General features: G+C 38.6%; 4 protein-coding genes across 7 annotated transcripts; all 4 read left to right on the plus strand.

Annotated features, from left to right (window-relative positions):
• Positions 1-5,211: 5,211 nt before the first annotated feature.
• Positions 5,212-7,537, plus strand: LOC115756273. Of its 2 annotated transcripts, none has more exons than XM_030695976.2 (6): positions 5,212-5,414; positions 5,560-5,689; positions 6,147-6,316; positions 6,400-6,673; positions 6,775-6,929; positions 7,145-7,537. In XM_030695976.2, exons 1-6 carry the CDS (start codon positions 5,351-5,353, stop codon positions 7,288-7,290), a joined length of 939 nt encoding a protein of 312 aa, XP_030551836.2. In that variant the 5' UTR covers positions 5,212-5,350; the 3' UTR covers positions 7,291-7,537. The 2 variants fall into 2 exon arrangements, with proteins under 2 accessions (XP_030551836.2, XP_048139017.1); XM_048283060.1 differs by having other exon boundaries at positions 5,286-5,462.
• A 4,366-nt stretch (positions 7,538-11,903) lies between these two features.
• Positions 11,904-13,730, plus strand: LOC125315863. Its single transcript, XM_048281934.1, has 7 exons — positions 11,904-11,922; positions 12,033-12,162; positions 12,474-12,643; positions 12,732-13,005; positions 13,097-13,269; positions 13,480-13,515; positions 13,669-13,730. The coding sequence occupies exons 1-7, from the start codon at positions 11,904-11,906 to the stop codon at positions 13,728-13,730; spliced, it is 864 nt and encodes a 287-aa protein (XP_048137891.1).
• Positions 13,731-17,065: 3,335 nt separating this feature from the next.
• LOC125315864 (TNF receptor-associated factor homolog 1b-like) lies at positions 17,066-17,911 on the plus strand. Its single transcript, XM_048281938.1, has 3 exons — positions 17,066-17,316; positions 17,408-17,577; positions 17,766-17,911. The coding sequence occupies exons 1-3, from the start codon at positions 17,066-17,068 to the stop codon at positions 17,909-17,911; spliced, it is 567 nt and encodes a 188-aa protein (XP_048137895.1).
• A 1,173-nt stretch (positions 17,912-19,084) lies between these two features.
• LOC115756251 (glucose-6-phosphate 1-dehydrogenase, chloroplastic-like) lies at positions 19,085-22,718 on the plus strand. Of its 3 annotated transcripts, none has more exons than XM_048282281.1 (10): positions 19,085-19,419; positions 19,525-19,722; positions 19,828-19,922; positions 20,016-20,130; positions 20,374-20,579; positions 20,664-20,813; positions 20,909-21,029; positions 21,238-21,467; positions 21,579-21,779; positions 22,183-22,718. In XM_048282281.1, the coding sequence occupies exons 1-10, from the start codon at positions 19,207-19,209 to the stop codon at positions 22,433-22,435; spliced, it is 1,782 nt and encodes a 593-aa protein (XP_048138238.1). In that variant the 5' UTR covers positions 19,085-19,206; the 3' UTR covers positions 22,436-22,718. The 3 variants fall into 3 exon arrangements, with proteins under 3 accessions (XP_048138238.1, XP_030551815.1, XP_048138239.1); XM_030695955.2 differs by having other exon boundaries at positions 19,086-19,444; positions 19,538-19,722; XM_048282282.1 differs by having other exon boundaries at positions 19,305-19,444.
• Positions 22,719-23,974: the final 1,256 nt, after the last annotated feature.

The following is a 23,974-nucleotide window of genomic DNA, read 5'->3' on the forward strand; positions in this document are numbered from 1 at the left end:
TTTAAGGAAGTTCGTGCAAAGATTGTGAAAAGTTGGGATTACGATTACGGTGCAATGGTGGGAAAGTATGGGGATGGGGGACTTTGAGCGATGACTGAGCCAAGAGACAGGAGAGGTTTGAATATGAATCGATCCAAACCAAAGTTTCAGTTATCTATCTCTCCGCTTCCTCAATCATGATTTCCTCCGAGCGAAGCGACTGAATCCTGGGAAACGGGGGAAAAAAAAAAAGCAGTCTTTTTTCTTCCATCTCTCTCACACCAGCAAAGACCATCATACCCATCAAGCATCATCTGTGCTGTAGCTACTTGAATAACCATACAATGTCAAAAAGAAACAGAGAAGCATCGGACTCAATTGCTGCTGAAGTTTGCGACAAACATGATGGTACAATTTCTCTATCTGAGTTTCTCCCAAAACCCAGAAAATAAGATGAACTTGTGGAATTCTGTGGCTTGACGATATCTCGATCGATCTTCTTCAGTTGGTTTCCTTTTCCTTTTCTGGGGTTTTTGTTGTTTCCACTGGTTGTGATTTTGGGGGGGTTTGCATTGACCAGAGATAACTTTCTCTCTATTGTCACAGAACAGAACCACATCAAACTGTATCTTGGAAATGAATCATGTGATTAATAATCTCTATTGATCCCCTCTACAACCATCATTCAATCGACTCTCAAACTTTGGTCAAGTTGAAAATCTCAAAACTTTAGAAAATGACTTCTTTAAAATTTACAGAGAAGCCAACGGTTCTATGTCCTCTCAAGTGTACCAACATAGTTCATATGCTGCATCAGTCTATCTTGTTGGTGGTAGAAAGACTGTCAATATACTAGGATTTTTCCAATTTGGAGTTGCGGATATAATTCGCACTCGGGATCGAAGTAACTGTTAGAACTCGTGGGTTGATTGGTTCCTTCTGGTTTTGTTGATGCAGTGATGACGGAGCTTAGAGATGTCGCGCAGGCGCATTTTGTGCTCAAGATTAAGTCCTTCTCTTTGTTTGCCAAGAACAACACAGAGAAGTACGAATCGGGTGAGTTTGAAGCAGGAGGACATAAATGGTTTCGTTTCTGTTCTCTCTAGTCTCCACCTCACACTCTCACATTCGCAGGCATAAAAGAACCATTTACAGTGGTTTAACATCGCCGGCCAAAAACGTCTGTCGACTAAATTTTGAAGAGATTGTCCATCATATGGAATCCCATGGCTATGCCCCAAATTTCGGGCCTTTCTTTCAGAGGATGGTTTATAAGTACTTTACAGGCATTAATTTCCGTTACTGCTAAGAGTCTGGTGTTTGGACCTTCTGTATATTCATCCAAAACAAGGTGACCTTTTCTAAGATAAAGACCTCGTTGCGGGAGTAAATGTTGCATCAGTAATCAGAAGTCGAAGCACTCCAAAGATCCTAAGAATAATTATGGTCAATTCACGACTGGAAACTTTTCATGTACATTCCGTGATCGGGAGCATCTTGATTCTGCAGGAAACTGATCCTCTATCCCAGTGGAGACGAGCCGAAACGGAGAAGAGCACATCTCCATATATCTGGCGGCTTCTGGGGCGAGTCCTTTCCAACTCGGTGGGGAGATTCATGCAGCCGTCAGGTTCTGTTTGTATGATCAAATCTGCGATAGGTATTTGACCGAACAGGGTAAGAGCTCTTTAATGAGAGCAAAAGGGCGAGATATTGTCGCCTTCTGAACACTAACATAAAATCGACCAAACTTCACTTGTGAAATGAAGGGAGAGTCACGAGGTTTCAAACGTTGAAAACCGAGTGGGGATTTCCGAGATACATGCAATTGAAAACTTTCATCAACCCGTCAAACGGGTTCCTTGTGCACGACACCTGCATCTTCGGAGTGGGGGTTTTCGTCATCGAGATTTCGGGAGTCGGCGAATGCTTGACCCTGAAAGGGAGCGCAACTTATGCTCATGTATGGAAGATATCGGGGCTGTCAAGCTTGGGGGATGAATCTTTCTCTGATGTGTTCACCGTTGGAGACCACAAATGGTAGCTCCTATTTACAAACTTCCTTTCAGTGATGACTCTTGTTTTTGTTGATTTATTGGCGGTCCTATCTACCATCACTATTTTCAATCTTTTCGCAGGAAGGTGTTGCTGTACCAAGGGTGATATAAATAACAAGGGCCAAAACCTTTCGATCTTTCTCCGTTTAGATGATGTGGACAAATTTGCTTCTGATCAGAAAGTGAACACGAGATTCACCTTCCGGTTAAAAAGGCCAAAACAATGTTGTATACCGTAAGGGGGAAGGTATGTGTTTGTTCTTACGAGCGGGATGAGCGCCGCACTTCAAGGCCATCGTAAATAGAAGCGAAAACAGAAAGTCATACTGATGCTCAATTTCAATCACACAACGGGCTTCTGTCTCGCCACAGTACACTGCTAAATAAATCGCACCTGTTAGTCGATAATGAGTTTGGTTTTTTCATGCAGTCATATAATTAGAAACTGCTGAAATCTCTCTATGTTTTCAAACTGAAATTTTCTGCATTCTCGCCCTTGTCTTTGTTGCTTCGCAGCTGGTAATGTATGGTTGAGTAGCTCTGCCAGGAGCTGGGGTTGGTCGGCTTTCATGCCGCTGAAAATGGTTTCGGAATGCCTAAAGGATGATTCGTGTGTCATTGAAGCCGAAGTCACGGTGCTTGGCACAGTTAGCAAATTGCCATGACAGCAATATATGTACTGCATGTGTTCATAAACAGACAATCACGGAGAGTTCTTTCCTCAGGACACCAATTCATGGGTTGGATGTATTCATGCATTAAGGTCTATGCAAGCTTCCCTGCCTCTAGTCAGATGCTCATATAGATTACTCGTTAGTCATGTTGATACTCGTTGAACAAGTTGCAACTATTGGCATTTTTCACCTGAGTATCCATATGGCAGAGCCGAAAGTGCAAGTTGTCGACAACTCAGATTTGCTTGCATCGTAGGATATCATCAGCATTTGTAAAGAATACAAGGATCGGTGACGCACCCGGTGCATGGCACCCAATGCGGGGTTGCTACAAGAGCCGAAAACTCATGACCTAATCGAATCAAGCCCGACCAAAGCAAACATGCTATGACGAGTCGAAGAGTCTTGTTATTGAGTGAGACAGCACACATCCAAGGGACAAAACGTCTGATGTTTGAAAAAGTATATATGCTGCTGATTGACCGTCTTCTAAGGAGTCTCTTTGAACCCAACAGTCCAAAACTTTCCAACCATCCTTTAGAATGAAAGAGCGTGATTCCAAATCCTTGCATGTAATCCAAATCCTAATGTAGAGCCCATCAGAATTAGCAAATGCTTGCATTGGTAGAACTTGGTTGGGTTAAGAGATTCGCATTTCTTGTAACGACAGATAAAAAAAAAATGCAATTAATTTCATTGTACATGACAAATTATAAAAAGGTCCTTTGTAAGGAGTGTCTCTCGGCATTGGTTAACAATACCTAATAAGGAACTATGTTAATCTCAAATGCACCCAAAAAGACGATGCTTTGAAAATGAGAAATTTTCTTTATCCGGATGTTTACCAAATGCCTTCGAGGTAATCGTAATTGACGGGTGTGCCAGTTTGGAGATTTTACTCTCTGCGATGTCATGATCAGACGATATATACTTCTGGTTCCGCTGCGAACTAGGCTGATAGTTTTAAGACAGTAAACTGGCGGGATTGTGCTTTTGCAACTAGTTGATTGATGTCTCTCTTTTAATCTGTCGGTTCTTTGTAGCACAGAGTTTTTGATCCGATACTCCTGTCCGTTCACGTTCGCGACTATTACCCGACCGCAGAAAGTGCTACATTCCAGCAACCCAATGTCCTGACGTAACAGAAAACCGAGCAGGAAGAAAAAAAAAAAATGCCCTGAGATAACAGAAAATCGATTCGTTTCATACGAGGCCAAGATATTCCAAATAAGTTGCAGACCATGTCAAAAAAAAAAAAAAAAAACATCGTGACCCCACATTTATTCGAAGAATCACATTGCAACAAATTTCAAAATGCCGAAACAAAAAAAGTTTAGAGACTAAATGACCATCGAGTCAAAGGTTAATGCTGACCACGCGATGTTGTGGTTGGCAAACATATATGAATTAAACAATGATAATATTGTCATAATTCTTTTACGTAAAAGAAATATGTATGCGAAAAATACGAATATGTATATTAACTCATACAATTGATTAGAGATCAGTGAAATTTTTTTACTCTTGACTCGTCTTAACAGGTTCATAAAATTACTAAAATGCTTCACAAGTTGGTTTTACCAATCTTAGATGAAATATCTCTATCGTAAACATATAATAGAGATCTATACATGTATCTTATTATGGTCCAAGAGCTAGAAATACCGTTGTCTTTGGTGCTCGGCATATGCTCCATTAGTATGTGTACATACAAAACATAACGGCATGATAAAATATATGTGGCTCATAAACATACATATATTTTATACGAATACATTTCATCTAGCTGTAATTAAAAGGAAGGAAAAACAAAACAAAGTTGAGGGGAAAAATAGAATTAAAGGATATAAAGGGAGAAAAAAAAAGCACAAGGTGGATTAGCCAATCCTACTCTCACCTATTTATAGTCTCACTATTCTCACCAAGTAAGTTAAAAAAAAGAAGAAGTCAACGTCACGAAAAATTTCAAACTAATATTTTTGTGATAAATTATCCCAAATTAATTTTTTGGTATAAAAAAACTCAAACTGATACACTTACGATAAATTTACCCAAAATTAATATAAATGTGATAAATTTACCCTTCATTAGTTTCCGTTAGATTTTACCTTCTTATTGCTGAATCGGAGAACACGTAACAATTAGCGGATTTATTAGTCTGGGGTATTTTACTCTCCGTTTTCACATGTGTACCAATTTGAAGTTTTTCATGGTATCAATTCAATTTTAAGAAAATCAACGGAGGGTAAATTTGTTATATGTATACGGTTTGAGGTAAATTTGTCACAAATATTCGATTTTAGATTTTTTATGGTCAAAAAAATAGTTTGGGCCTTTGGATTAAATTGATTATAGGTGTACTAATTTGCAACTTTTGATGATCAAAAATTAGTTTATGATAAATTTGTCATGTGTGTGTCAATTTAAGATTTTTCATGACATTTAAAAAAAAACCCCCCCTTTTTACATTTTTTTTTCCTCTCTTTGTTTTGGACATTTTTTGGTCCTCACAACGAAGCGGCTGAATTATTGGGAAACGAAAAGAAAGAAGTCTTTTTCCTTCCATTCCTTTTCGCACCACCAAAGACCATCAGAGCCATCAAGCATCCTCTGTACTGTAGCTGCTTGAAGAACCACACAATGGCAAAGAGAAAGAGAGAAGCAACGGATTCGAATGCTGCTGAAGGGGGCGACGAAGATGATGGTACAGTTCTCCTCTTCGTGTTTCTCCCGATAAAGCAAAGGATGCGATGTGTCTGTTGATATTCTTCAGTTGATTTCTTTTTCCCTTTCTGGGGTTTTTGTTGTTTATACTGTTTGTGATTTTTGGGGGGTTTTGAACTGAGCAGAGATAACGACGGAGACGAGAGAGATATCGCCGGCGCATTATGTGTTCAAGATCGAGTCTTTCTCTCTGCTTTCAAAGAACGACATCACCATGTATGAGACGAACGATTTCAAAGTTGGTGACCAGAAGTGGTATATCTATAATCTCTCTCTGCAAGCTCAAGTTTTCGTCCTACTCCATGCTTGTTGTCTTCTAAGGTGTATTGTTTCTTGACATTGACAGCAGAGACTACGGTGTATATATTGTCATAAAAAAGGCATGAGGGTGTCTTTTAGGTTTTCTTGTTCTTTCAGATTGAATCGACATTTTAGGAGGCTCAGATGAATCTCGTGTATCTTGGTATCCAAGTAAAGACGTGGTTAATGTGGGTTGTTTCGTGCGATTATTGGTAACTACCCGATTGCTGAGTGATGCGGTCCTTCATTGAAAGAAACAAAGGCTCCAATCGCGTTTGGCGATGATAGAGAGTTTGATCAAAGGTGTCAAAACTGAAGATCTTTTAATGGGCAAATCTATTCTTATTCAGCTAACAACGGAAACTCTTCATGGGTATATGTTTCTTCAATCTGACGTTTTGTCATTGTGTAGGAGATTGATTATCTATCCTGATGGAGACAAGAGTAACAAGGGAGAAGATCACGTGTCCCTGTATCTGGCTGTTTCTGAGGCTGATCCTCTGAAAGTTGACGGGGAGATAAATGCAACTGTTAGGTTCTTTGTGTTTGATCAAATACGCGATGAATACTTGTTAAGAGAAGGTATGTTTGTTCCCTTAAATTTATAAAGGAAAATTGATTTACACCTTTGGTAGCTTGGAGAACTCTCGCTTTATATGTTGCAGGGAAAAACAGGAGGTTTCGTGCAATGAAGCACAAATGGGGTATTCCAAGATTTTTGCCGCTGAAAACTTTCATCAATCCATCAAATGGCTACCTTGTTGATGACACTTGTGTGTTCGGAGTGGAGGTATTTGTTGCCAAAAGTTTAGGTCTGGGTGAATGCTTGACACTAAAAGCGAGTCCAAACTCTGTTTGTCACAAATGGAAGATATCAACCTTCTCTACATCGGGGAATGGGCGCTGCTCTGAAGTTTTCACTGCAGGGAATCACAACTGGTAGCTCTTATATTAACCATAGCTTCCCCCCCTTTTTTTGCATATTCCTTTGTTCTGATTTTCCTATCATTGCTCGGTTGCGTTTCTCCTTATGTGTTCAGGAGGTTACATCTATATCCAAGGGGTGACCAGCATAACAAGGACAAAAACCTTTCGGTATATCTCTGTTTAGTAGATTCTGGTGATCAGAAAGTCAAAGCCACTTATACCATCCGGTTAAAAGGGAAATCTGGCGAGACGCATCAGATGACAGGAGGTAACTTCAGATCTAAAATGGATGGCCAGCACAAAATCTTTAGCTAAGCTTAATTATATTGAAATGGAATGGAAAGATAGCTGGAATGCTGATTATAACGAAACATGTTATAGATCTGATCCTCCTTCCTCTTCAGCTAAGTATGATCTGACTTATTTGGTTTGCCACCATTGTTGTTGAGTTTAAGATTGATACAGTTAATTCCTTTTTAGCAGATTATTGGTTTACTGGTCCAACTAAAAAGTGTGGTATGCCCTCCTCCTCCTTGCCGCTGACAACCGTTCAAGATGACTTAGCTGGTAATGATTTTGTCGTGGAGGCTGAAGTGGAAGTTCTTGGCACAGTGAGTAAACTTCCATGATTGTTGCTGAGTTAATGATCAGACAATCACTTAATGATGTTTCTTTCATGGGTTGAGTATGTCTTTTCTTGTGCTTAGACCACCCTTGTTGGACTACTTCTGGGTTGAATAGTCCATTTTGATAGTTAGTCTTCAAAGGGTCATGGTTCTCTCTGCGCTAGAAAGGCTGGGTGGGGGAGTGTAATTGCAAACTCTTTTGTCTGCGTCACCTTTCAAAGATTGCGATTGCTATGAAATATTAGTCTCTGCTTCTGGCGTTGCGTTGCAGTCAAAACTCAAGCTGCTGAATCGTTTTGCCTGTTTAGTTTTAGTTCTTTTCTGCAAGCCCGAAAGTCGGTGTCACATTTAGAATCCAAACCACCGACTGAGTCTTCGTAAATTCATTTGCGGATCCGCAATCGAGGTGGTGGAGCTTTTGTGTTGTCGACAATAAGAATCTAGTTCTTGTCCTGAATAGTTTGAACTGGTCAACTTCTCTCCGATCAGATGTTCTTAAAACTGCCAGGTGATGTTGGGGATGCTATTTAAGAGATCCAAATGCTGTATTTGATGTCGAACTTTCTCCGTTACGGATCGGATGAGTTCCGTTCATTCGATTGAGAACTTAAGGTTGTTCAAAAGAAAGCAAGTAAAGACCAAGGACTCTTCTTTTTGCACCAGACGACCAAGGACTTGAGTAATGTCACATAATTTTCAAGATGGTTCTCCATTTTTAAATGGAAAAAATATTGAGGAGTACCTTGGTGTTTTCAATTTGAATTAAAAAGCGAAGTTCTTGAAATGTATAATCCTCTAATTTCTGAAATGTTTGGAAAGGTGGTCTTTCTAATCTCTAGGAAACTGTAGGACAACTTCATGGAGAAGTCTAAACAACAATACATGGACCAGAAAAAAGAAGCGATTGAATGAACGGAGCGGCACTCTTTGCTCTGTTAAACCTACTCCAACGAAGAGTTGGACCTTGCGGCCTGACCAATCCATGGCAACGCCCTACCAATTTTCATCTTTCTTTCCATCCCGGCCAGTCAATTTCAAAGCAGCTCTCATCGGCAACCTTTGTATTTCTCTGTATCCTCAAATAAAGTGTTATGGGCTTGTCCAACCCTAACAATCCCTTTGAGACACCCGAATCATAAGAAACCGCTTGTTGTTTAGCAAAAACTAAATAAAGTCCACCTAATTTGAAATAGACTGGACATTTGTTTAATCAGAGTTATGAATGGAAAATCTCGAATTGGCCAATTAGGTTCAAGTACAAGGATCTCTTTCTCGCTATAAATTGGAGGCTCCTCCATTTATTTTTGACCGAAGGGGAAATATCCAAAGTAATTCTGCAAAGTTCTGCCAGATTCCAAACTTGCAATGTTCAATTTGAAATTAGGCCATCAATGCCCTCGAATTGTGCTTGAGAGGAGAAAGAATAAGGGCATTTTGCGGTTTGGTATTGTAATCATAGTTTGAAATACATTGAAATTAAGACAATTTATGTCCATGTTCCGATCTAGAGTTCGACTTGTATAATTTACATATATAAAGATATGCCTACGGATATATGCTTGTGCAAAGCGCTAGCTGTGCGATAAATATATAGTTAAAAATAAGTTAAGGGAGTGTTTGCTTATGTTCTCCCAATATAACATTTCATTTATCTTTGTGATTGCCATGTTGCAAGACAAATGACAAAGTTTTACTACGTGACCCAAGCTTGCATCTCTAATTAAGTTTAAAGTTCAAAGATAAGGATAAAAAGAAAGTAACTTAAGTGATGCATTTTATTTGATTCTACTAAAACTATGCAACGATGGATGAAATTCTCTTATCTTAAGCGTAACTTAACTCAATCCAAAAACTCCATTTCGAAGAATATAAAAAATGATAGTAATTAAATGTAAAGTGCGCTTGCTTAATCCTTGATTTGAAATTGACTAGTATAAAATAGATAAGTGAGAAGTCCATCAGTTTTAATTTATCTCTATAACTTAAACTTACAAAATACATTTGTAGTATGCATAATCTCAAAGAAAAACATAAGGAAATCCTACTCTAGTTAGGGGAAATAACAAAGCCAATCAAGCTTCCTAAATTGGAAAAGCAAATAGTGAAACAAGGCCAATCCCTACCCTACACCACCCTTTCCTCTTACCTCCTAACTGATGAGTATGCCCTAAGGGCATGTCTTGTCTCTGATATGTTACATCTTCAATTCACATTCATTGATCGTCAACTACATTCGACCATCCTCTACACCAAGTTCAAAGAGAAAGAGTCTAGTGTAAACATGGATGATGAAGCTTATAGTATTTATGTCTCCCTCTTAGTTTCTCAAACGTGCACGTGTTCCTGTTTCTCTTGTTTCATAGATTGTTTTTGTCTTGTCTGATTTTTGGGTTTGATTCTAGGAATAACTACTGAGATTAGAGTGGTCTCGCATGCACACTATGTGTTCAAGATCAAGTCTTTCTCTTTGTTTTCGAAGAACAACGTGTATGAGACGAACGAGTTTGAAGCTAGAGATCAGAAGTGGTATGTCTCTCTTTCTGTAATATAATTCCGTGAAGACTTTCATCTTCTTTTCGCCATGAACAGAAATGACCTGTGCCACAAAGTGTGGGAGTGTGCCAAATTTTTTCTATTTCCCTTTTTTTTTCATTGTGAGTGCACTGACCTGGTTCAATAGGACTAAATTAATACTAATACAATAAGTTTAGTACTTTTTTGGTACTTTTCCGTTACTCAGGCTTAAGAGTTAATGAAGGGTAGTATGGAGTTTTCCTTAAAAAACAAGATTTTATAATTTTTATTATCCGTTAGCGCTAAAAGTTGCTTCACAAATTCGAAGTTGGGAACTAGAGAAATTACTGGGCTCGTTAGTGTTTATACGGGATCGGTCGCGCATGTGGATCGTTTGATAGAAAGGGAAAAAAGTGGTCCATCATATCTATTTTGCGAAATCGATTTTCTGTCACGACTTAAAAATATTGAAGGAAATTCACAGACGAGGCATCTTGATATCCTGCCGTTAGCGACTCTAGACCGACCCTTTGAGCCGGTGCCTAGTCGACGACACCGCATTCACGGAGGAGGCTGTTGTCACCAAGGGCTGGGGAATAGGCGAATGCTTGAACTGAAAGAGAACAGCATATCATCACAGTTTGAAGTATAGCTTTTGTTTAATAGGTGAATTAGTGCAGTATTATCCATTCATATGTAAAACAAATGAAAACAATTAGATGGATGACTTATCTTAGCATATGAATAAATGTCACTTAATATTAACCGGAGTAAAATCTTACAATAAAAGAACAAAATTGCAACTTAGTAGTAGCATACCTGTTCACATTTCATTAAGTTTTACTTGTTTATCTTGAATTATCCAAATAGGTTCAAGTATGAGGATCGCCCTCTCTCTACAAATGGAGTCTCCTCCATTTAGTTTGACACCCATGATAGACGAAGATATATCGGAAGTAATTCTGCAAAGTAATTTCGAATTGTGCTTGAGAGGAGAAAGAATCATAGCATTTTTGTGGTTAGATATGGTAATTAGAAATTGCAATACACTTATTCAAGTTAATACTATTGATGTACAATTTCTGATCCAGAGTTTGATTTGGGTGTTTACATACGTAAATATATGTCTACCGATATATGCCCGTGCCACGCCATAAGTATATATTTTAGCAATATAGTTAAGGGAATGTTGGCTTATGTGCTTGCAATAGAACATTTCATTTCTACGTGACCCAAGTTCATCCAATTAGTATTTACTTTATGACTTTTTCATCCGAAACTTGAATATCTCATTAAGATTTAATTTCAAAAGATAAGGGTAAAAAGAAAGCATCTTAAGTGATATATTTTATTTGATTCTACTAATTCTATACAACTATGAATGAAATAGATAATCTGATATATTTCAGTTAACAATATCTATCCTGCTAAGAGTAAAGTATAAGCATGAATAATATGATTTTTCCGATGATATACAGTCTGTGATTTTTTTGATGATATTTTCTACAATGAAACAAAAACTATTTAGCTAAAAATGAAACCAATGATTTTGTTTATTAATATAGCATAATTTTAAATAAAAAAAATTATTTAACCAAGAAAGAAATGGTTTATTCAATTCGACAAACATTACGAAAATCACATTATAATTTTTTTGGCGCTACGCATTCTTTAGTATCCTTTGCTTTTATTCTACTAAGAATGAATGAAGTATACTATTTATTTAATTTGGCAAAACTTGAAGGGAGAAGTTAACTTAAATTAACAGATTAGTGAGGAGTCCCTCAGCTTTAATTTATCTCTAAAATTTAACTCATAAAACACTTTCATGGTAAACAGAATCTCAAAGATAGCATAAAGAAATCCTATTCTGGTTCGGGGAAGTAAGAAAGCAAATCAAACTTCCTGAATTTGAAAAGCTCGGCAAATCCCTATCCTACACCACCTTATTCCCTTGCCTCCAAACTGATGAGTTTGCCCTAAGGGCATGTCCTGTCTCTTATATATTTACCTCTTCCATTCACATTAATTCATACCATGTTCGTCAACTTCATTCGATCATCCACTACACCAAATTGAAAAAGATATAGTCTACTGCAGACATGGATGATGAAGCTTGTGGTATTTATGTCGCCCTCATAGTTTCTCAAGCGTGCACTTGTTGTGAGACATTCTTGTTTCACAGATTGTTTTCGTTTTGTCTGATTTTTGGGTTTGATTCTACTGAGCAGGAATAACTACGGTGATTAGAGTGGTCTCGCCGGCACACTATGTGTTCAAGATAGAGTCTTTCTCTTTGCTGTCGAAGAACAAAGTCGATGTGTATGAGACGAACGATTTTGAAGCTGGAGATCAGAAGTGGTATATCTCTCTTTCCATAGAATAATTCCTCAGAGACTCCCATCTCGTTTTCACCATGAAAACAAATAATCTGCGCGGCAAAGTGTTGGAGTGCGCCAAATTGACTTTACTCCTGGACTGTTCGTATAGTATAAGAGTGGATTTCATGCATCGTTCTCATGTGAGGACATTGAATTTGATTCTGGTTGATCAAGCTAAAGACAGAAAATAAAGTCAATCAAGTATCTAAAAGTTATATAATCATGGCACTGACAAAATTTTGGACTCCTCTTTCTTCTGTTCATTTGGTGTAAAGTCCGCGTATTGTGCAGGAGACTGATTCTACATCCCAAAGGAGACAAAAACAGAAACGGAGGAGATCACCTGTCTATATATCTAGCGATTTCCAACAAGTCTCCTTTGAAAGTTGGCTCCGAGATAAATGCGACAGTTAGGTTCTTTGTGTTAGACAGAATTCGCAACCGGTACTTGATGAAAGAAGGTAATTCCATCAACATCGATCCAAAAAGAAAAGGCAAAATTCAACCTTTGGTTACTCACGTGTATGTTTTGCCCTTATGATGTTAAAGGGAGACCTACAAGGTTTCACACGACCCAGTCTCAATGGGGCATTCCGAGATTTATACCATTAGCAACTTTCATTGACCCATCCAATGGATACCTCATTGACGACACCTGCGTTTTTGGAGTGGAGGTTCTTGTCATCAAGAATTCGGGCTTGGGAGAATGTTTCACACCAAAAGAGGGTACATCATATACACATAAATGGAAGATATCAAGGTTCTCGAGTTTGAAACAAGAGTCCTGCTGGTCCAAGCCATTTTTGGCTGGCAATCAGAAATGGTTGACTTGATTCTTGAGTGTTAAAATTTCCATATGAATGTTAACTTCGCTTCCAAGCATCCTCATTGGTTAAGTTTCTTCATCTGCTCAGGAAGTTGCATCTATATCCGAGGGGAGATTTAGCAGAGAGGAACAAAAGCCTTTCAATATATCTTTGGTTGGCCGATTCAGGGAAACTCGATCTTGGGCAGAAAGTTAACGCAAGCTTCACCATTCGGTTGAGAGGCAAAGATGGCACTGTTCTTGGGGAGCGGATGAGTAAAGGTAATTCTCTCAACTGAAATTGGTGGACTAACTCAATACAATCTCCAGAAAAGCTGTTTTGTTTGGGTGGAGATACTAAATCCGATTCCTTTGAGGGTTGGCATCGTTATCCGAAATCAGGGCGATCTTTCAAGTTCCCCGTTCCACAAATTCTTCGCCAGGTACTTCCTTACATTTGTCTTAACGTGGCTATAAATGTTCTCTTTGCAGGTTCGTTTTGGTTCAGTCAATCGACCAATTCGTCAGGTTGGTCCTGTTTTGCGTCCCTGAATAGGGTGCGAGATTCTCTGCACTGCATATCAAAGAATCGAAGGGTTAGTCATGCACCCGGTGCATTGCACCCAATGCGGCGTTGGTCGTCTTTCATGCCCTTGAAAACAGTTCGGGAATGGCTGACAGGTGATTCCTGTGTCATTGAAGCCGAAGTCACGGTGCTAGGCACAACTAGCAAGTTGCCATGACAGCATTATATTTACTGGATGTGTTCACGCAACAAGATCTCTGTAGGCATCTCTGCCTCTGGCTAGATTTTCGTAGACATTACTTAGGCAGATTTTCGTAGACATTACTTATTTATCATGTTGATCCTCCTTATTGAACAAGTTGCGACATTTTGCATTTTTGACAGCGTCTTCGTATGCCATAGCTGAAAGTGCAAAGTGTTAATAACTCAGATTCATTTGCATTATGAGATATCCTCAGCATATCAAACGAATACAAGGATTAATTGGGTGAAATGTTCACTTTTATACCAAATTGAATCAAGTCCGACCAAAACATACCCTTCGAGACGAGTCGAAGGGACTCGCTATTCAGGGAAACAACAATCATCCAAGAGATAAAACGGTTCACTTTTGAAAAAAAAAATTCGGATGAGACACCATTGTCAAAAGAGTTTCTCTAGACCCAACAAGCCAAAACTTTCCAAATCCTTTGGAATTAAAAGGGCATACTTCCGAATCCTTGCATGTATTCCCACTCTAAAACCCTAATATATAGCCAATCAAAATTACTGGCCAAGTTGAGAGACTCGAATTTCTTGTGATGTTAAATTAAAAGTACCCATGAATTCATTGTTTGTTGACTGGCTTCATATAATTTGGATATTTCACATTGTAATGGACTTTTGAGGTTATCATTCTCAAACATCTTTCTTTTATGACTTATTGCACAGGTTTTAAATTTGAAAAAAATCAAATATATTTACAGTACATCCGAATATATATAGTCTATCTATTAAATTTGAAAACAAGTCAAAAAATATCTCTCATGTATAATCACAATTTGAAGTATAGCTTTTGTTTATTATGTGAATAAATGCATTATTTATCCATTCATATTAAAGTAAATGAAAACAATTAGAAGGATGACTTATCTGACTATATGAACAAATGGGTCATTTAATATTGACTGGAATAAAATATGAGAATAAAAGAACAAAAATTGGAACTTAGTATAACATGCATGCTCGCATTTTATTGAGTTTTACTTAATTTGTTACTTTAGGATTCACTTATTTCTAACAAAGCTTATATCATTTGAAGCAAAATTGTTTAGAGAAAACCAAATATGAAAATAATTTTTCCAATATCCACTTAATTTGAAACAGATTGGACATTTGCTTAATCAGAATTATGAATGGAAAATCTTGAATTAGTCAATTAGGTTCAAGTGTGAGGATCTCTTTCTCTTTACAAATGGGAGACTCTTGCATTTGTTTGACACCCATGACAGACGGAGATATATGGAAAGTAGTTCTACAAAGTTTTGCTAGATTCCAAACTCGTTATGTTTGATTTGAAATTAGGTCGTCCATGCCCAAGAATTGTGCTTGAGAGGAGAAATTAAAGAATAATAGCATTTTTACGATTCGTTGTTATAGTCAGAAATTGAAATACATTTTTTTTTTGAAGTTAATACAATTTATATACATTTATGATCTAGAGTTTGATTAATGTATTTACATATGTAAAGATATGTCTATGGATATATGCTCGTGCAAAGCACTAGCCATGCACAAATATATTGTTACAAATGATGTTAGGGAATGTTGCTTATGTGCTTGCAGTATAATATTTCATTTACCTCTGTGATGGCAAGACACACGACACATTTTTACTTCATGACCCAAGTTCATCCAATTAGTAGCAATTTATGGCTTTGTCATCCCAAACTTTTAACTCTAATAAAGTTTAAATTTCAAAAGATAAGGATAAAAAGAAAGTATCGCAATTGATATATTTTATTTGATTCTACTAAATCTATACAACTATGAAGATAAATAGGTAATCCACTATACTTCAATTAACAATATCTATATCTTGCAAAGATTTAAGTAGATTCATGAATGAAATGATTTGCTCGATGATATACATTCTATTTAATGAAACCAAAATTAGTTAACTACAAATTATACCATTGATATTGTTCATTTAGTTTAGATAACCTTTTTAAAAAATTATTTAAACAGGAATGAAATGAATGATGGATGCTATTTAGTTAATTTGGAAAAAAGCATTAAGATAATATAAGTACAGGTTATTGAAAATAACATACTACATACTGCATTCCATTTTATTTTATTTTCTACTTCTAAGATTCTCTTATCTTGAGCATATCTTAAAACAATCCAAAAACTCCAATTCGAAGAATATAAAAACTGAAAGTAATTTAATCTAAAGTGCCTTTACTTTGAAATTAACTTAAATAGAACAGATAAGTGAGAAGTCCATTAGCTTTAATTTATCTCTAAAATTCAACTTATAAAATCCGGTATACACAATCTCAAGGAAAAACATAAGGAAATCCTATTCTGGTTGGGGAAATAACAAAGCCAATCGAATTTCCTAAATTTGAAAAGAAAATAGTGAAACAAGGCCAATCCCTATCCTGCACCACCCTATTCTCTTGCCTCCTAACTGAGGAGTTTGCCCTAAGGGCATGTCTTGTCTCTGATATATTCACATTCGTTCATACCTCGTTCGTCAACTACACTCGGCCATCCTATATACCAAGTTGAAAGAGAAATAGTCTACTGTAAATATGGATGATGAAGCTTACGGTATTTATGTCGCCCTCTTAGTATCTCAAACGTGCACTTGCTCTGGTTTCTCTTGTTTCACATATTGTTTTTGTTTTGTCTGATTTTTGGGTTTGATCCTACTAAGCAGGAATAACTATGGAGATTAGAGAGGTCTCGCCGGCTCACTATGTGTTCAAGATCGAATCTTTCTCTTCATTGTCAAAGAACAACATCGACATGTATGAGACGAACAACTTTGAAGCTGGAGATCAGAAGTGGTGTGTCTCTCTTTCTATAAAACAATTATGTAGAGACTACCGTGGTCTTTTCACTATGAAAACAAATAATCTGTGCTGCAAAGTGTTGGAGTGCGCCAAATTGACTTTCTTCGTGGACTGTTCATATAGTATAACAATGAATTTCATGTATATCAAGCTATGGATACAATCATGTAGAACTATACGATCATTGTACTCACACATTTTTGTGCAGGAGATTGATTCTGTATCCCAAAGGAGACAAAAGCAGAAACGGAGGAGATCACCTATCTATATATCTGGCGATTCCCAAGACGTCTCCTTTGACAATTGGCTCCGAGATAAATGCCACTGTTAGATTCTTTGTATTGGACAGAATTCGCGACCAGTACTTGATGAAACAAGGTAATTTCCATCCACATCGATCCAAAGAGAAAAGGCAAAATTCAGCCTTTGGTTACTTATGTATAAGTTTCTCCATTATGGTGTTAAAGGGAGAGATACGAGGTTTAGCGCGATGCAGTCTCAATGGGGCATTCCCAGATTTATGCCACTAGCGGCTTTCACCGACCCGTCCAATGGATACCTCCTTGACGACACCTGCATTTTCGGAGTGGAGGTCTTCGTCATCAAGAATTCGGGGTTGGGCGAATGTTTCACACCAAAAGAGGCTACATCATATACACATGAATGGAAGATATCAAAGTTCTCGACTTTGGAGGAAGAGCACTGCCGGTCCGAGCCGTTTTTTGCTGGCAGTGAGAAATGGTTGACTTGATTCTTGAGAGTTAAAATTTCCATATGAATGTTAACTTCGTTTCCAAGCATCCTCATTGGTTAAGTTGCTTCATCTGTTCAGGAAGTTGCATCTATATCCGAGGGGAGCTTCAGCAGCGAGGAACGAAAGCCTTTCAATATTTCTTTGTTTGGCCGATTCAGGGAAACTCGATCTTGGGCAGAAAGTTAACGCAAGCTTCACCATTCAGTTGAGAGGCGAAGACGGCACTGTTTATCGGGAGCGCACGTCAAGTAATTCTCTCTCAACTAAAATTGGTTGACTAACTCAAGAGCACAATCTCTAGAGAAGCTGTTTGTTTGGGTTGGAGATACTAAAGATCCGAAATCAGGGCGATCTTTCAAGTTCCTGATTCCACGAATTCTTCGCCTGGTATTTCCATACATTTGTCTTAACGTGGCTATCAATGTCCGCTTTGCAGGTCCGCTATGGTTCAGTCGATCGAGCCCTGGGTGGGGTTGGTCTTCTTTTGCCTCGCTGAAGAGGGTCCAAGAATACCTCGTGGATGATCTCTGCGTCATTGAGGCCAAAGTCGCCTTCCTTGGCACAGCTAGACGACTGCCCTGATAATTGGGTTGGCGCTCATGATAAGGCAATTCCTACCTCTGTTTCCGCCGCCTACTGCTAGCAGTTTCAAGCCAGTAAAACTTGTCGAACTGCCCTTTCGCTACTAGTTGAGTCGATGTTATCCTCTCTTTTAATTCACGATTTCCACTAGCATAGACGAACTGTCGATCCTATACTCTCCTCCTTGCTTGCGGTCACAAATTTAGTGGCTGATTCCGACTTTAGAAAGATTTCCTGTGAAGCAACTCCCAATTGCAGCTCCCTTTCGAGGCGTTCTTTTGCTGTCACATGCTTCGCACAATTATCTCGGGCCGCATCAAGGTTAACCAATTTCAAAAGGGTCGCTGGCCGGCACTGTGGGTCACACATCTTCAGGAGTTCATGATATGTTACCGCTTAAGAGCTAATAAAGAGTAAAGTGGCGTTCATGATCCGTTTCACTAATTAAAAGTTGGGGAATTGGGGAAATCAAATGGGCCCATGGGATCATACCAACATAAGCAATTTCGATATTTTCATTTGGTAGATTAAGCTTCTAAGCAAAAACTTAATGTGATAGGTTTCCCTTGATAGTGTTACGCATGATTCACATGTTAAAATACTTTGACATTGACTACTTTGTTTTGACTTTTTTTTTCTAATTATTACCTTACGTCTCACACGCTAATTTTCACAATCTAATTATAAGTTCCGGCCATAACAAATAACAAAGTGGTAACCCATTTAATCTTGTCTATTACCTTAGAAGGACTTTTCAATGGTCTCAAACATGGTATTTATCCTATTTTCAATCGTCAAGTGAGTCTAATCTAAACTTTCCATTGAATTGACAAAAGTTCGAGATACGATTAAATTTACAGCACCATAGTCCTATTGAAAAATATAAAAAAAATGTTTTTTTTTGTAAAGTAAAATTTTTTATTTCTCTCTGTTATTTCAAAAAAGAATATGTGATACAAGAAGTCAACCTGTGTATCAATGTTACCAAGAATTAATTGAAAAATCTCCCAAAATTTATTCTTTTCCTTAATAGAGATCCGGCCACCATAATCTCATGATTTGTCTCAAATAAAAATCTATGGCCGAGCAAGGGATTAGATTATTACTTGACTTCAATCTAATTGGGCCCTTCGAGGTGTTTAAGGCAAATACGACCTTCGCATGAAAGACTACCAAAGGACTTGTCCTCTAGAAAATATCTTCTTTATCTGTGTATTATCCACTTGATCCGACACAAACACGATGGACAGTCGCCGTGTTCTGCACTGATCTGTATTCTTGCTTTGCCCAGTTCCATGGCCGGACACATGAGTCCCTGTTCTTCTTCTTCTTCTTCTTCTTCTTCCGCAATGACCTTCTCCCACGCTACTTCATCCGAATTCCACAAGAGTCTGGATAAGTTTCTTGTTTTCCCGAGAAAAACGCCGGAGTCTTCATGGGTTTCGCGGATTCGATCAAGAAATCGCTCGAGAAAGAGTTTCCAGCTCAAATCCTCCAATGAGCATCCGGTGAGCTCTGTTTCTTTGCACGACGGTGAGTGCTTGAATCCTCTCAAGGCTGAACATTTTCAGCGATTTGTCGAGTAAAGTTGCAATCTTTGTGGTGTTTTGGAGTATGGTTATGCAGGAAGCTCTCTTGCCAAAGAACATTCCATGCCTAGTGTGAAGGAAAGTTTGTCTCCTGTTAATTCAGAATCAGAGAAGTTTGAATCAACTTATAGCATCACCGTCGTTGGAGCTTCTGGGGACCTTGCGAAAAAGAAGATTTTTCCGGCCATCTTCGCACTCTTCTATGAAGATTGTCTACCTAAGGTCTTGATCTTACATCCTCGAATAGTTCTAGTGCAAGGTTGATTCATGCAGTTTTCTCAGGTATGTAGCAATGTCCGTTGTAAAAATGGTACTGGGTTACTGCAGAATTTTACGGTGTTCGGTTACGCCCGGACTAAAATGACGGACGAGGACTTGAGGACGATGATTAGCAAAACGCTGACTTGTAGAATTGATAAGAGGTACTTTCTGTGTTGCTATTTTCGTGGAATGCTGGATCCATTTACTTTTTTCTTGGTTCTTCCTTTATCTATTTCCGGGTGGATTTTTTTTAGGGAAAACTGTGAAGATAAAATGACTCAGTTCCTAAAGAGATGCTTCTACCATTCTGGTCAGTATAATTCGGAGGAGAACTTCAGAGAATTGGACATTAAGCTAAAAGAGAAGGAGGTGATGGTTCCCTGTTCTGGTCTAAATGTTGTGGATTCTAATTGTGGTACTTCATTTCCAGTTCCGATTAGCCGATTTGTAGGGGTTGCTAATTTTCTTAAGTCAAGGTTGCAACTTTGCGTTTTATGCAGAACAAACGCATGTACGGCATATTAATTTGAGGAGACAGTGATTTGTAGCTGGCAAGTGAATTTAATGATGTTGCTTTCCTTATTATTAGTATGTCTCAAATTGCTCCTTCAGGCTGGAAAATTGGCCAATAGGTTATTTTACCTATCAATACCTCCAAATATATTCGTGGATGTGGTGAGATGTGCTAGCATTACTGCTTCTTCGACAAGTGGATGGACCAGGGTCATTGTTGAAAAGCCATTTGGTCGTGATTCAGAATCATCTGGTGAGCTGACTAGATGTTTGAAGCAATACCTGAGTGAGGATCAAATATTTAGGTACCTTCTATCTATGGGGTTGCTTTGTCTATTTTCGAGCAAGAACTTGGTTGTGACCAGAAACTTGATCTCGTGATTATATAGGATTGATCATTACCTAGGGAAGGAACTTGTTGAAAATCTGTCAGTTCTCCGATTTTCCAATCTGGTTTTCGAGCCATTATGGTCTCGAAACTACATTCGCAGTGTGCAGCTGATATTTTCTGAAGATTTTGGTACGGAAGGCCGTGGAGGGTGAGTTCCATAGATCCACTGCTGGTACTCTTGTTTCTGGAATGTCCTCTCAAAATAAGAAGTTGCTGATTCTATAACTCTCTTCTTGTCATCAGTTATTTCGACCATTATGGTATAATACGAGATATAATGCAAAATCATCTGCTGCAAATATTGGCGCTCTTTGCAATGGAGACACCTGTCAGCTTAGATGCTGAAGACATTAGGAATGAGAAGGTGCTGAGAGAGCTACTACGTTATAACCTGTTTTAGTTGTTTGCTGATGTTGCTTGTTTCATATTACCTTTCCAGAGGTGCATTTCTATCTTACGCGAGCCATGAGCAAACAGGGTCTGCCCTCTCTCATTTGGGGATGTAGGCTTCCATTGCAAGACTGCAATTGTAAAAAGTATATTTTAACAGAGTGGTTCTGGTTCTTGAATAGGTGAAAGTGTTAAGGTCAATGAGACCACTACAACTGGAAGATGTAATTGTGGGCCAATACAAGGGCCACAGTAAGGGTGGTAAATCTGTTCCTGGGTATACGGATGACCCGACTGTACCGAAGGATAGTCTCACACCGACATTTGCTGCTGCAGCTCTTTTTGTAAACAATGCCAGATGGGATGGAGTTCCATTCCTTTTGAAAGCTGGCAAGGCTCTCCACACTAAGAGGTAATCATAACCTCTCTGTCTCTGTCTCTGTCTCTCTCTCTCTGCCCTGCACACTGGCTCATTAGTAATTACAATCCGAAAGACCTTGAATTGCTGCTTGCTAAATTCCAGGGCAGAGATTAGAGTTCAATTCAGACATGTCCCTGGGAACCTGTACAAAAGAAACTTTGGAACTGATTTAGATAAGGCAACAAATGAGCTGGTGCTTCGTGTACAACCTGATGAAGCTATATATCTGAAGATCAACAATAAAGTTCCTGGCCTTGGAATGAGATTGGATCGCAGCGACCTCAATCTTTTCTTTAAAGCAAGGTACTGAGCCCATGAAACTGCTAGACAGCATTTCCTATAAACGTGCGGATGCTCTATGTATGGCACAAGTTCACACAACTGCTATGTGATGCATTGGATCCTTGATCCATTTGATCCAATCAGTGTGGATCCAATACCAGAAGTCATATAGAAATCTTAATAGGTAGCAATTGTATCATTCTATTTTCTTTTTCCAGTGTTTATATGCTCTTGGGACACTGGTTGAATGCGATTTTGTTACTGAAGTGGCAAAATATATGGTTGATGAAAAAGGATAGTCACAATGTCGAGTTCAACCATGCTCTAGATCAAGTATAAAGCGGGAAAATTTATGCCTCTACATCATGCCTGCAATTTACAGTGTTCTTTACAAAACTGACCGAGATTCTTCTGTGATGCATAGGTATCCTAGGGAAATACCCGATGCATATGAGAGGTTACTTTTGGATGCAATAGAAGGAGAGCGTCGGTTGTTCATAAGAAGTGATGAGCTCGATGCTGCTTGGGCATTATTCACTCCGTTACTGAAGGAGCTGGAGGAAAAGAAGATAGTCCCCGAGCTCTACCCTTATGGCAGCAGAGGACCAGTTGGTGCGCATTATCTTGCTGCAAAGCACAATGTTCGGTGGGGGGATGTTGGCGGTGAGGAGTCATGAGATGATGATAAGCAGTCGTCAAAAGTTTGAAGCTGGAACTTCCTAGTATTTTTCATCCTCATGCTGAATTATGCAGTCTCTTTTGCATCTCCTACCCTGAAATACGCACGAAAAGAAGCCATTTTTCGGAGATTTTCCACATGATAAAGGAATGGTTTTTGTCATTCCTGATGGCAAAAGGCTCGCAGTGCTTCCTTTGCATGCCGTGCTGGTTGTATTGATACATTACGATAAAAGTGTGCCACTAAACAATTCGTGGATAGTTGTTTTTACATGCCAGTCATATCATACTTCATAATTAAATTGCCAACTAGCGATGGTTTCCAAGTTACTAATCAGAAAAGACTGTGAAAAAGGTCTTCATATCTCGTCCAATACACATGTTATAGCGTCCTTAAAATTGAGGTAGGTCTTGCTTTTTTGTAGGGAAAATGACATGATTGATTTCTAAATTTTGATCTAATATGCAATGTGCTTCCTGAACATTAAATTTTTTAAATTTTGTTCGTGGACTTTAGCTCAATACCTTTTCTAGTTTGATTTATCTCGTCCAATTCTTTTACTTACGAAACGCAGTTTGATTTGTTGTACAATACCCTTTTCAATTTCCTTCCCTGAAATCCAAGGACTGGTGTGGGCCCAATTTCCTATATTGGCTGGTCATTTTTACTTAGTTGAGCAAGATTTCTCCACTGTAAATATGATTTGGCCAACCTACAATCATCCCAACTAGGTAACTTTGGAAGATCATTCAGAAGACACGTTTTTACTTTTATAGAAGACATAGTTAAACAGCAACTTACGGTCACCTTTTTGGTTTTCATACTAGTTTTCTTAGCAATTTGAAATGCAAAGTGACATCCAACTGCCCTTGGGCTTTTGTCAAGTAACCAATCAAGGAAATTCCGCAGTCTTGGATATATTATCATCGGACGTTAAAGGCGCAACCAATATTCTGCTATTTAATTAGCCATATTAAATACGCGTAATAAGTATTTTGAATCTCTTTTTAACATGACCCTTACTGTGCAATACGTGTAGATGCCGAGAAAGTCGAAGCAGGTATAGAGAAGGTTGAAGCTTGTGGAGATTCATGTTCGGGTGATTGCAGGACTTCTACATGCCGCCGGGTCCATCACCAATCCAATCACGCCGTCTTACGAAGATTGTAAGTCTGTAACAGCATGCACATGCCATCAGGAGAACCGTGACGAATCAGATGATCGTGGTGTCAAATGACTGCGAATAAGAGTTGTCGATGGGCGATCACTGGTCAGTCTAAACTTGCATGCATTCAGATGCAATGGGGTTCGGTCCTATTCGACAGGGAAGTACTCCATTTGTTTACGTAATCGAGTGCCCTGCTGAACAAGGCGATGAGAAAATTGTGGCTATCCTGCAGGAGTTCGCTATGTTGCCTATGAGTAAATATAAAGAGGATCAAATTTTCCGGTTCGCGCTGAGCAGAGAGGAAGATATTCTGATTGGCCCCTTCTTCGAAATGCCTCTTCATGCTTTTGTTGTCCCTTTCTCCACTAG

The sequence above is a fragment of the Rhodamnia argentea genome, chromosome 7, assembly GCF_020921035.1.
Source record: "Rhodamnia argentea isolate NSW1041297 chromosome 7, ASM2092103v1, whole genome shotgun sequence".
Lineage (NCBI taxonomy): Eukaryota > Viridiplantae > Streptophyta > Magnoliopsida > Myrtales > Myrtaceae > Rhodamnia > Rhodamnia argentea.